Source organism: Pristis pectinata, chromosome 1 (assembly GCF_009764475.1).
Source record: "Pristis pectinata isolate sPriPec2 chromosome 1, sPriPec2.1.pri, whole genome shotgun sequence".
NCBI lineage: Eukaryota > Metazoa > Chordata > Chondrichthyes > Rhinopristiformes > Pristidae > Pristis > Pristis pectinata.
In genome coordinates this window covers 146,229,596-146,242,942 of record NC_067405.1, presented here as the reverse complement: position 1 = coordinate 146,242,942, position 13,347 = coordinate 146,229,596, and the positions used below count along the sequence as shown (strand labels likewise).

General features: G+C 48.1%; 1 protein-coding gene across 1 annotated transcript in view; it reads left to right on the top strand.

Annotated features, from left to right (window-relative positions):
• Nucleotides 1-12,619, top strand: part of LOC127579547 (protein jagged-2-like) — a 216,593-nt gene extending 203,974 nt beyond the window's left edge. The window contains 6 exon segments of the mRNA XM_052032445.1: nt 3,822-4,044; nt 4,047-4,069; nt 6,341-6,379; nt 6,381-6,473; nt 8,129-8,285; nt 11,361-12,619. Of these exon segments, the coding sequence (XP_051888405.1) occupies nt 3,822-4,044; nt 4,047-4,069; nt 6,341-6,379; nt 6,381-6,473; nt 8,129-8,285; nt 11,361-11,812 (987 nt within the window). The 3' untranslated portion in view covers nt 11,813-12,619.
• The last annotated feature ends 728 nt before the right edge of the window (nt 12,620-13,347 follow it).

Genomic DNA, 13,347 nt, shown 5'->3' with positions numbered 1-13,347 from the left:
TCTACCTCATTATGCATCTGTTTTTTCTCCTGCTCTCCCCCAGCTAGTAAACAAACCTTTGAAAGCAGAGGCATGTTTTGGCAGGACCAGCTCAAGCTTACTTTGTTGTCTGTGTTGGACTAAACTGATAAAATGATTACAGTTCTGTCTTTTTCTAAATAGTGACTTTGTTCAGTCCAAAATTGATCACGCCATGTCCCTTTCTAAACCAATGTTTCAAATCACTGATTATCGAGATTCACGTACAGTAATTTGAATTGCTCATTCACTAAGCACACAATACAGGTAGAAAAGAGGACAACACCAGCGAAGAGAGACCTGAGAGGATACTACAGTCATGAGCACAATACAAGCTGGGGCTTTCTTGTTTCCAGTCCAGGATGTGTGCTTGGACTACAGAACCAAGAGGCAAAAAAAATAAGAAAATGACTTTAAACATATTAGCACACATTTTATTGTTGATTGGTACAACCCAGTGCAGGGAACGATCAGGTGCACTGGACTGTGCAGTCAAATAGCCCAACATTTACTCCATACTTAGTTTTGGCTTGAGAAAAGTGGTCACGTTTCCCATAACCCTGTGTCAGTACAGATTGGGTAGTAGTAATTGGCAGTGGAACACCTTGAGGTTTATTGCCCAGTCTCTATTCAGTGACCGTACTGTTGCTCCAGATTGCCAGCGTCTGCAGTCTCTCTTGTGCCTTGTGATTCATAGAAACATAGAACCCTTACAGCACAATTCAGGCCCTTTGGCCCACAAAGTTGTGCCGAAACATGTCCCTACCTTAGAAATTACTAGGCTTACCCATAGCCCTCTATTTTTTCTCAACTCCATGTACCTGTCCAAAAGTCTCTTAAAAGACCCTATCGTATCCGCCTCCACCACCGTTGCCGGCAGCCCATTCCACGCACATCACCACTCTCTGAGTAAAAAAAAACTTACCCCTGACGTCTCCTCTGTACCTACTCCCCAGCACCTTAAACCTGTGTCCTCTTGTGGCAATTCCTTGCATTTGTTTTTACTTGTGCAGCTTGTTTAGCATCTGTGCCTGACCTGCTCTGGTCCAGTCATTGGATTAGGGTGAAGAAGATAAAACTCACGAGGAGAATCTTCATGAACTAGGCACAGCTGCCAATGATAAATGTTGAGGCCTTGGCAGGGTGATGATGTACGAAGGCAAAGAGACCGGACCAACCGATGAGCTGAGGAACAGTCTTCGTAGTTTTGGAATCCAAAAACAAAAACAGGACACTGAAAGAACGCAGCAGGTCAAGCAGCATCTGTGGAGGCAAAAGGCCGTAAGTTGATGTTTGGGTTGGGACCCTGCCCCAGGACTGAGAGGGAACGGGAAAAATTGCCACTACACAGCAGTACAAGGGAGAGGTGGGACAGAGGTGATAGGTGGTGAACCGTGAGAGAGAGACTCACAAAAGTCCTTTCACAGGAGGAAATCTGTTGCTTCAGAATCCAGCATCTGCAATCTCTTTTGTCTTCATGCTCGGTTCTACAGCAAATTCCCTCCAGGGCATCACCGCTATGAAAGAAGCTTTCCTTCTCTCTACAATGGGACTTCTGTGGGTCTTCTATGTTTCACCACCTATCACCTACCAGCCTTTCTCCCACCCTTCCCGTACTGCTGTGTACTGGCAATCTTTCCCATTCCCCCTCAAGTCCTGATGCAAGAGTCGCCACCGATGAAACATCAGCTTACACCTTTTGCCTCCGCAGAAAGTCAAAGTCGAGTTTATTGTCATACGCACAGGTACATGTGTTCATGGGTGCAATGAAAAACTTACCTGCAGCAGCATCACAGAGCACAGAGCATCAGATAAGCAGCATTCCCAAGAAAGACATAAATTATACATGATTTTTACGAGACAAACAGAACAAAAAAAAACCCAAGTCCATTTGAGTGCAAAGTGAATCAGAGTGGTCACAGTGTTGCTTAACTGTAGTGATTAAGGGTTGTGCCGGTTGGTTCAAGAACCGAATGGTTGAAGGGAAGTAGCTGTTCCTGAACCTGGTGGTGTGGGACTTCAGGCTTCTGTACCTCCTGCTGATGGGAAGCTGCGAAGCAGATGGCACAACCTGGATGGTGGGGATCCTTGATGATGGATGTTACCTCTTGAGGCAGCACCGTCCTGTAGATACTCCCAATGGTGGGGAGGGATGTGCCTATGATGTATTGTGCTGAGTCTACTACTCAGCAGCTGAGTCCAACGTTCTGTATGTTGTCAAGGGTGGAGAGTTTGGTGGAAAGCGAGCCAGTTGGAGAGGAATTGAGTATAAATGTCCTTGTGAACTAAGTATTGTTGCTATGAGAACAGATCGAAGGCAGGATAGTCCTGCACAGGTGGTTCTCCACCTTGCTATCAAGATTGTCCATCATCTCAGAGCTTGCTGGGAATACACTTGCTCGGATGAGTACAGCTCCACACAATGCTTTTTTTTGGCACTATTTATTTATTTTTGTAATTTTATAGTAATTTTATGTCTTTGCACTGTACTGCTTGCTGCAAAACAACACATTTCACCTCGTATCAGTCAGTGATAATAAATCTGATTCTGATTCCAAGCCTGAGACAACTCACTATTTGAGTGGCACCCCATGCATCAACCCAGGCACTCTCCCTCTCCCACAGCAGCAGTGGCCCTCGCCTCGGTTCCTCATAAACCCTGCGACTGGAGCATAAACGGTTCCTCCTGCCAATTCCTCTGCATGACGCACTCTAACCTGACTGGGAAGTGTGTTACTCGTTCCGCACTGTCCCTGGGTAGGAATGCTGGAACACCTTGTTCAGCAGCATTGTGAGAGTACCTTCTGTGCACAGACCGCACTTCTTCAAAAAGGCACGTCCAGGGCAACAAATTCTGGCCTCACCAATGACACCAAATCCCATAACTGAATGAAATTGACGACTGAGTGGTTGGAGGGACCATCTTTTGAGTGAAGTGTTAACCTTCTGGAGTTGATGCCAATAGCATTATGAAGCAGCAAAACCTGCCCATCACACACTCACTCATTCTCACTCACTCACTCACTTACTCCTGCTGGTTCCTGACCCACCTCCCTCTCCTTTATTCAGGCTCCACGTCCCCCTCCGATCAGATTCCGTCATCTTCAGCCCTTTGTCACTTCCACTTACCACCTCCCGGCTTCTGACACCATTCCAACTCTTCTCTCCCCCATCTGCCTATCACCCCCCTTCACCTGGACCCACCTATCACCTGCCAGCTCTTCCCCACCCCTGCCCCTCACCTCTTTGGTACTGCCTGTCTCCCTCTGTCTTCAGTCCAGATGAAGGGTCTCAACCCAAAACGTCAAATGTCCATTTCCCTCCACAGATACTGCCTGACCCGCTGAGTTCCTCCCGCAGTTTGTGTGTTGATGCCAGTAGCATTGTTCAAGAGCCTTGGAGCTATCTCTGAACGGACCAATTCTGTCCATCAACCAGGAAGACCCAAATAATTACCATGCTTGTTCTACTAAATTCTGTATTTTGTTTTCCCTCTTTACTACCTCAATGTACTTGTGGTATGATCTGTCCGAATGGCATGCCAACAAAAGATTTTTCACTATCTCGGTACATGTGCAATAATAAACCAATATCCAATAATATTTGCTGTTAATATTTGCAGAATAATTGCTACAATTTCTTGCATCCCTTGCTGGTACTTAAAGGCCTCTTGGGTTTGTCTTCAGGTTCAGTGGTAGTGCTGTTGGCTGGATCTGCAGACGAGTGTGATCAGTAAGGACTGGCTATTGGATGGTCCTCGAGCTGTGATGTTAACCCACAGTGGCCTGTGTTTGCTTCGACAGGTATGGTGCGGCCAGAAGTCTTGCTTGTTACGAGATGGGCCTGGCCACGAAAACTTCCTGTGCCCAGAAGGGCAGGCGTGCCAGCTCAGCCCCTGGCTGAAGTGCTTCTCCCCTCCCTGCACAGACTGGGGGGAGTGTAACCCTCTCCGTACTCTGCCCGTCCACACCACGTGCCAGCCTAACTCTGATCAGCTGGACAACAACTGTGCAAAGATCACACTCCTCTTCACAAGGAGAAGGTCCCAAAGGTAAGGGAGGCTGGGTTTGTGGCTGACGTTTCGGTGTTGGGATCTGTGTTTAAGCCTTCCTTGCACTGATGTGATGAAGGTCTCCTCCGTCCGTCGTGAACTGACGTTGGCAGTGCCAGCCCAGTTCCTTTCGAGCTCTGTGTTGGGCAGACCCACTGCCACCCTTGGGAGGGAGAGAGACTGCAAGGGGAAGGCAGCTCTGAACCAGAGTGATCCGACCATAGATCGCTGAAGAGGTATTGATGGGGAATTGTGAGCAAGAGGGTGTTGTAAGAATGGAGCTAGGCCATCTAACAGAGAAGCACCTCAAGGATATGAGCAAGTGTGGGTCATACACTGAGGTTGGACATGAACCTGTGCAGCAACATCAAAGTCAAGTTTATTGTCATCTGGACAAGTCCATGTGTGCACAGGTGCAATGAAAACTTACAGCAGCAGCATCACAGGCACATAGCTTCATATGAGTAGCATTCACAAGAAAAACTTAACATACACAATTTTTACAAGAAAGAACACAATTAGAGCAACAAAAAAAAAGCCCATAGTGTTGCTAAACCGTAGTGATTAGGGTTTTGCCGGTTGGTTCAAGAACCGAATGGTTGAAGGGAAGTAGCTGTTCCTGAACCTGGTGGACTTCAGGCTTCTGTACCTCCTGCTCGGTGGGAGCTGCGAGAAGATGGCACGGCCCGGATGGTGGGGATCTTCGATGATGGATGTTGCTTTGATGCCATGAAGTCATGGAAACGGGCTCTTTGGCCCATTGAGTCTGCACAAGCCGTCAGCCCACCCACTCACACTCATCCCTCATTTTACATTCTCCCCACATTCTTATCAACACCCCCCAGATTCTCCCGCTCACCCACACACCAGGGCCAATTTACAGCGGCCGAGTAACCTGCCGACCCCCACACGTCTTTGGGATGTGGGAGGAAACAGGAGCACCCGGCGGGAAGCCCACACGGTCACAGGGAGAACGTGCAAACTCCACGCAGATAGCACCGGAGATCAGGATTGGACCCGAGTTGCTGGAGCTGTGATGTAGACTGTGCTACCATAAATACAGTACCAGTGTAGAAACACCTCTTGATCTTAGTCCAGAATGTACTTGTGACTGTGCTTCCATGGGCCTTTAAGATTCCAAAAATTTGACAGCCCCCTGTGTAAAGTACAGGCCACCCGGGTAATGAACGGGGTCCCATAACACACAAAGATGGCGTGATATGGGAACCACACCTCTGCAGTGTTGCAATGAATGTCATCAAAAGCATGTAGACTGAAACTGCTAAAAGTGGAGATAGAGAAAGCTAGTTCTGCAGTTCACTGGGACAATGTGCGTGTGTACATCGGACTTTTGAATTTAGTATTACAGGCACTCATTTGTACGTAGGGGTGTCCATAAGTCGGGTGTTCGTAACCTTGGACGGCCTGTACTCCATTGGTCAACTGCTTATCCTTGGGACCATCCCCAAGCTCTGCACACTCAAACTAGAGGAAACAGGGTCTGTTCTGTCAACTCCTCAGAGTCTTGCAGAATCAGAATCGGGTTTATTATCACTGACATATGTTGTGAAATTTGTTGTTTTGTGGCAGCAGTACAGTGCATGGTTCAGTAATAACTTCCTAACGCACATTGTAGGAATCTCGACCCTCCTCCGAGAGGCTGTGAATGCAGGAGGGTAGTTGGAGCTTTCAGGGACTGAGGCTGATGGAGTTCAGTTGGGTTTGAGTGTGAAGGGATATGGGTCTGAAGAGGGTAAAGGGAATTGATACACAGATCACCACAATCCCCTTAAATGATGGAGCAGTCTTTAGACATTGAATGGTTGGTGATGTTGGCCTGCTTGCCGAGAGTCATAGTCATATAGCATGGGAACAGGCCATTCAGCCCAACTGGTCCGTGGCCAACCAAGATGCCCCATCCAAGCTAGTCCCATTTGGCCCATAACCTTCTAAATGTTTCCTGTCGAACTGTCTTTTAGAAGTTGTTGTTGTACCTGCCTCAACCACTTCCTCTAGCAGCTCCTTCCACACACGTAGATACCACCCTTTGTGTAAGACAAAAGTTGTCCTCAACTTAAATCTTTCCCCTTTAAATCAACCACAACCTACCACGCTTGGCTCTCTGTATCCATCATATATCACCTTGTGGCAAAGCACCAATACTGTGATCCATCCGCACAGCTGGGATTTGTGTTTAAGAAATATTAGTGGATATGAATTTTTCTGGGAACATTTGTGCCTTTCGAATGACCTTCATATTCTCCTCCCCAGGGCATTACTGTGGAATACATCTGCTCGGAACTGAGGTACCATCCCCGTGCTGCGTAGCCTGTCCAAGGAGCGGGCCTTGTTTGTGTTGTGTGACCTCGCCAATGGCACCGACAGTGTGGTGGAGGTGGCCATCGTAAGTAACTGCCTCCCTCACCCAACTGGCCTTGCCCTTTGACCACACAGTTGCACGTTTTCTTCAGTGTTCTATGTTCCACTCCACGTGGGTGGTGTTTATGTGGAGTTCTTGGTGGAATATTCCTGTAGAAGAAATGAGCAAGTTTTCCTGCCATCCTGATGTGCGGTGACTCAGATCACTTGTCTGGGGACACACTGGTTTTATTTGGTACTTTGTACAAATGCACTCCAATTGGTCTCATCCAACTGAATGGCAGTGCAGGTCTGAAGGATTGGATACCTTACCCCGACGGATATTGAAAGAGCTTCTTGAGCCCCAAACCAGTCTCTTGTCTAGAAGCCCCCTCACCTCCTCCCCACTCCACCCCACCCCACCATCACTGCTCCTTCATTGAGGCCCTGTGCCCCACGAAGCACTCCTTCCCAACTCCTGCATCCGCCACATGCCACCTGATGTCTCCTGAATCTGCCCGTCATGGCCTGGTCCCGTACCCTCTTGACCTGGTTTTATTGATCCTGGGATAAGAACACAGGAACATGGGAGGAGGCTACTTGGCCTCTCAAGGCTGATCTGCCCCAGGCCTCAACTCCTCTTCTGTGCCAGTTCCCCATTGCCCTCACTTCCCTGATCTTTCAAAAATGTGTGTCCGGTTTAAATACCTCCAGTGATCTAGCCTCTACAACCCTCTGGGGTAGAGAATTCTGTCAGTGAGCAGAGGCACGTACTCCATTCCAAATGGGGAGAGTGACAGAGAGCTGTCTTGATACAATTTGCACAGTTTTGTTGAGACCCACAAACACGATCCTTGCTGTCCTCTCCATTCCCCCAATCCAAGGCAGCGTTCAGTGGGAAGTAGAGAATGAATTGCAAAGCACCTTCATGACTTCCCTCGGGCTGAGATGGGTGCAGGAGGAACTGGGCAGATCAGGATGAGGAGGAGGACGGGGGTGGGGAGGGGCAGCAGCCCTTTTACCCTGTTTCTTTCCCCTCCTCCACCCACTCCACCTGCCCAGCACCCACACACCCCCTCCCACTGGGTCCCCTCCCCCCCCCACTGTTCCCACCTGCCCTCCCCACCTCTCTCACTTGGTTCCAGGCTCCACCTTCCTCTCCTATCAGATCCCACCATCTGCAGCCCTGTGTCACCTCCACCTCTCACCCCCCAGCCTCTGTCGCTATCTCCACCCTTCCCTCCTTCATCTGCCAATCACCCCCCTCCCCCCCTCACCTGGATCTGCCTATCACTTGCCGGCTCTTGTTCCATCCCTTCCCCTCACCTCTTTATACTGACTGTCTCTTTCAGTCCTGATGAAGGGTCTCGACCCGAAATGTCGATTATTTCCCCCCACGGATGCTGCCTGACCAGCTGAGTTCCTCCAGCAGATTGTGTGTTGCTCCAGATTCCAGCATCTGCAGTCTCTTGTGTCTCCAAGTGTAGAGAGAGAGGTTCAGGTCCTCAGCCTCCAAACACTGGGGAAACATTGGTTGTGGGGAGATGGATGCTGTTGATGCAGTTGATTGTTATTGAGCTTGCTGTCTGGACTAGTGGATGTTAACACATTGCTTGACAGTGTTGCCCTTTGTCGGTGTATCAAAGGTGTTTCACTAGTTCTCAGTTCCTTTCTCTCTCTCTCTCGTCTCTCCAACCCCAGTCATTCAGCCAGCAGGATGAGGACCAGGACGGAGCCCTGATTAAGGAGGCGGCGACGAAGATGGTTGACAGCATCACTAAGTGGCAAAACAGCACCGTGATGCTCGCGGTTATCGAAGTGAAGCTTGAGACGGTGTATGTTCCTCGTTCCCAACCAGGTAATGCTGACTGTTCCTCTTACTGCTGTGACCTATTGGTATTGGTTTATTATTGTCACTTGTACCGAGGTACAGTGAAAAACTTGTCTTGCATACTGATCATACAGATCAATTCATTACACAGTGCAGTTACATTGAGTTAGTACAGAGTGCATTGATGTAGTACAGGTAAAAACAATAACAGTGCAGAGTAAAGTGTCACAGCTATAGAGAGAGTGCAGTGCAATAAGGTGCAAGGTCACAACAAGGTAGATCGTGAGGTCATAGTCCATCTCATCGTATAAGGGAACCGTTCAATAGTCTTATCACAGTGGGATAGAAGCTGTCCTTGAGCCTGGTGGTACATGCCCTCAGGCTCCTGCATCTTCTACCTGATGGAAGAGGAGAGAAGAGAGAATGACCTGAGTGGGTGGGGTCTTTGATTATGCTGCTGCTTCACCAAGACAGCGAGAGGTATAGACAGAGTCCAAGGAGGGGAGGCTGGTTTCCGTGATGCGCTGGGCTGTGTCCACAACTCTGCAGTTTCTTGCGGTCCAGGGCAGAGCAGTTGCCATACCAAGCCGTGATGCGTCCAGATAGGATGCTTTCTATGGTGCATCGATAAAAACCTGTTGCTTGTAGATCTGTCAGGCTGCCTGTTGTTAGACTGAAGCTAAGCCCTCTGGGTCCTTTCATCAGGAGGACAAAATTAGGCTGGCGCTAGTCCCAGTGCTGAGGGAGTGCTGCTCTTTCAAGCAGGAGTATCTTTACAAAAGATGTAAAACTGGGCTCTGTCTTCCCCTTTGTGTAGGGATAAAAAGGTGGGAAGTTATTGGAAAGGAATTCAGAGAGGTGGGATTTATTTTCATTTGGAAAGGCAAAGAGGGATTAGGATAGTCAACATGGCTTTCATACATGGGAAGTCATGCTCATGAATTTGAGGTTTGTTTTGAAGAGGTTACCAAGAGGACTGATGAGGGCAAGGCGGTAGATGTTGTCTACATAGACTTCGGCAAGGCCTTCGACAACGTCCCGCTTGGTAGACTGGTCCCAGATGTTTGGAACATGTGGGATCTGGGGCGAGTTAACAAAATGGATGCAGAATTGGCTTGGTGGAAGGAGTCATGTGGGAGTGCAGGTTGTTTTCCACATTGGAGACCCCCCTGTGACGAGAGGTGTGCCGCGGGTCGGTCGTGCTGGGCCCACTGTCCATTTGTCGTATGTATTAATGGTTTGGAAGAGAATGTTAGGTGGCATGATCAGTTTGCAGATGACACCAACACTGGTGGTGTGGTGGACAGTGAAGAAGGTTGTTTGAGGTTACAACAGGGTCTGGTTCAACTGGGAAATTGGGCAAGCGAATGGTGAATGGAATTTAATTTGGACAAGTGTGAAGTGTCGCATTTTGGGAAGTTAATCCAGGGCAGGACTTGAACAGTAAATGGCAGGGGCCCTGGGGAGTGTTGTAGAACAGACAGAGCTAGAGGTACAGTACATGCTTCTCTGAAACTGTGACACAGGCAGACAGTGGTGAAGAAGGCGTATGACATCTTTGCTTGCGGACAGGTGATTCCCACATTACTGGAGGTTGTGTTCCTAGAAAACAGCCCGTATTGTGATTTTTTTTCCATAACACAAAGCTGCCTCAAACTGCGCAATTTTCTATTGATTTATTTTTCCACACAAATTCCGTGAGATCAGATTTAGTGATTTGTGAACTCTGTGAAGGCAAATTTCCGTAACCCCAAACGGGCCATACCAACGGAAGTCGCCTGTACAAGAGTTGGGATGTCATGTTACAGATATATATAACGTTGGTCAGGCTGCACCTGAAGTACTGTGTGCAGTTGTGGTTGCCACATTACAAGACAGAGGGGTGCAAGACTGGAGGGCTTGAGTTAGCAGTAGAGATTGGATAAGCTGGGACTGTTTTCCCTGGAGTGAAGCAGGCTGCAGGGTAACTTGATGGAGGTGTATAAAACTGATAGGTAGCCGGAGAGTCTGTTTCCCAGGGTAGGGGTGTATAAAACATGGGTGTAAGGTGAGAGGGAGGAGGTTAAAGAGGACCTGAGGGGTAAATTTTCACACAGAGTAGTTGATAACTGGAATGAGCTGCCAGAGGAGGAGGTGGAGGCAGGAACAGTAACACTTTTAAGAGGCATCTGGACGGGTACATGAATGAGCAGGGCACAGAGGAGTAAATTGGTTTATTATTGTCACACATATTGAGGTACAATGGAAAAAATGTTGTTTTGCACACCATCCATACAGATCACTTCATTACAATAGTGCATTGAGGTAGTACAAGGGAAAACAATAACAGAATGCAGAATAAAGTGTTACAGTTACAGAGAAAGTGCAGTGCAGGCAGACAATAAGGTGCAATGATCATGAGGTAGATTGTGAGGTCAAGAGTCCATCTTATTGTACTAGGGGACCATTTAATAGTCTTACAACAGTGGGATAGAAGCTGTCCTTGAGCCTGTGGTACGTGCTTTCAGGCTTTTGTGTCTTCTGCCCGATAGGAGGGGGGGAGAAGAGAGAATGTCTGGGGTGGATGGGGTCTTTGATTATGTTGGCTGCTTTACCAGGCAGCGAGAAGTGTAGACGGAGTCCATGGAGGGGAGGCTGGTGTCTGTGATGTGCTGAGCTGTGTCCACAACTCTCTGCAGTTTCTTGCAGTCCCGGGCAGAGCATTTGCCGTACCAAGCCGTGATGCATCCGGATAGGATGCTTTCTGTGGTGCATCGGTAAAAATTGGTGATGATCAATGGGGACATGTTGAATTTCTTTAGCCTCCCGTGGAAGTAGAAACGCTGGTGAGCTTTCTTGGCCCTGGCATCTATGTGGTTGCACCAGGACAGGCTGTTGGTGATGTTCACTCCCAGGAACTTGAAGCTCTGATAATGAATTAATGCAGGCAAGTGAGATTAGTATAGGCAGGCATGATGGTCGGGATAGACCCTAAGGGCCCATTGTGCTGTATGACTTGTACTCTGTGCCTTCATTAATTTCACTAAACTTTCAGTGCCAGTTATCTCAAAAGTTATTTGTCTACCTCCCCACCTCTCTCCCCCTTCTGCCTGACTCATGCAGCATACTTGGTCCCAGTGCTGAGCGTGGCCTTCGGCATGGTCTGGCTGTTCTGCATCATCATCTGCGTGTGGTGGACGCGGAAGAGGCGAAAAGAGCGGGAGAGAAGCCGCCCACCCATGGAAGACACCGTAAACAATCAGTGGGAGCCCCTCAAGCCCATCAGGAACCCCATTGACAAACACTGCAGCAACAAGGACATTCAGTATGAATGCAAAAATTTAATGGCCCCTCACAGCCGGACTCTGGCAGCCGAGGAGGCAGAGGAGGAACTGGGCGTGGAGAAGTGCCCCTCCCAAAGATGTACAATTACATTCTTGCCTACGAAAGGCGACGTTAACTCAACACAGTTCACTCCAGTAAAGCAGCCACATCGGACGAGCAAAAGGGACAACCTTTGCCTGAAAAATGTGAATGCATCCAACCATGAAGGAGGTAAGGACCTCTCTGTATGAGCAAAGGGGAGAGTTGTTTTGTGCCTACAGCTTTTTCTTAAAAAAAAGAGAAACAGAAAGGGAGGGGGATATTGAGACAAATTTCTTGTTGCCTCCTTGTTGTGTTAAGACTGAAACCATCCTGTTGAAGTCTTCATGCCCAATCAGTGTCTCTTTCTTTTGGTGTGTGTATAGAGCATTTATTTACCAGTGTCTCTTTCAATCTTGTATAAATTATTTGTGACTTGTCCAGTGTCAAGATCTCTTTGCCAGTTGCTATATTTGTTAGTAATCTCTCATGAAGGTTCATGGGGGAAGCAGGGGGTTGGGTGGGGTCGGATCTTGGGCATCCCAAAGGAAATGAGGAACCAAGCTTGACCTTTTTCTATTACCATAAGCATCCTCTTTCTGCTTCACATACTGTTTACATTGGGATCCTTGGCTTAGAGCACCATGGTGTATTTTTTTTCTGTACATTGACACCTGGCAGTGGGCACTCCTTGATAATTGACCTCTCGCTTGGCGCTCTGGATTTTGTGAGCCTGTTTCTTAAGGTGGGGAAGAAGGGGTTGCAGGATTGTAAGTGCAACTGCCCACCACCCCTGCTCCCCCACCTGGATCCAGTGACATGGGGGGACTTGTTTACCCCCTGAACTTACTGCCCGCTGCTTTATGTGTGAGGGGCCCGAGAAGGTGGGGGGTTAGCGGCTGTTGGACAGATCTGGGGTCACGGTCATTGCCTGAGAATTGTCATCAGCAAGTCTGGCCTTGGGGAGTACAAGAAGGTTGCTTCCAAAGACTTGGTAACTCGCTGAGAGTGGAGGTAGGTGTGAGAGGGTTGAGGGGGGTGGTGGGGGGTAGTGTGGGAGGGGATCAGCCGAAGGAGAACCAGAAAACCAGTTGGGAGAGCAACGTTTCCCTTCAAGTAAGACCATCAGAAAACTTCAAGTGCCTTGTAGCAGCCACCCCCTTGAGAGGACCTGCATTTATGTAGAGTTACCTTGGAGTGCAGTCAATGTTGGGGGACCTTGCTGGTGGCTGTGTGTCACGGACAGTGTGATCCCATAAAGGGCAGCCAGTGGAACTACTTGCAGTATCTTTTTGCTCTTGGTAAAATGGTGCCCAGGAGTGATTACAGTATTGGAGGGGTGTGTCTGCGCCTGGAGGTTGGATTGTTGTAGCAACTGTCAAAGTCTGTCCTGCTGATTTAATTTTTTATATATATAAAATATTAAAAGTGAACTATGTACCTTCCATACTGACCTATAATAAACGATGTAAGTGTATGATCAAAACTTTTGTACATATGTATATATTTAAGGAATCTGTGTATATTTGATTGAATAACTTAAGACAGATATTAATTCAAGTTTGTTTAGATGCCATTCCTTAATTTATGTTTGGGGATAAAGGGAGTTTGGTGGCATTTCTCTCTCTCTCTCGCACGTAGTCTCATTCTTACCCCAGCTTTTCCATCACAAATCTTTACATCTGGCTGAAATTTCAAAAAAAAGCATAAGTGAATCAATTTGGCATGTTTCGTGAGTACACCCAAA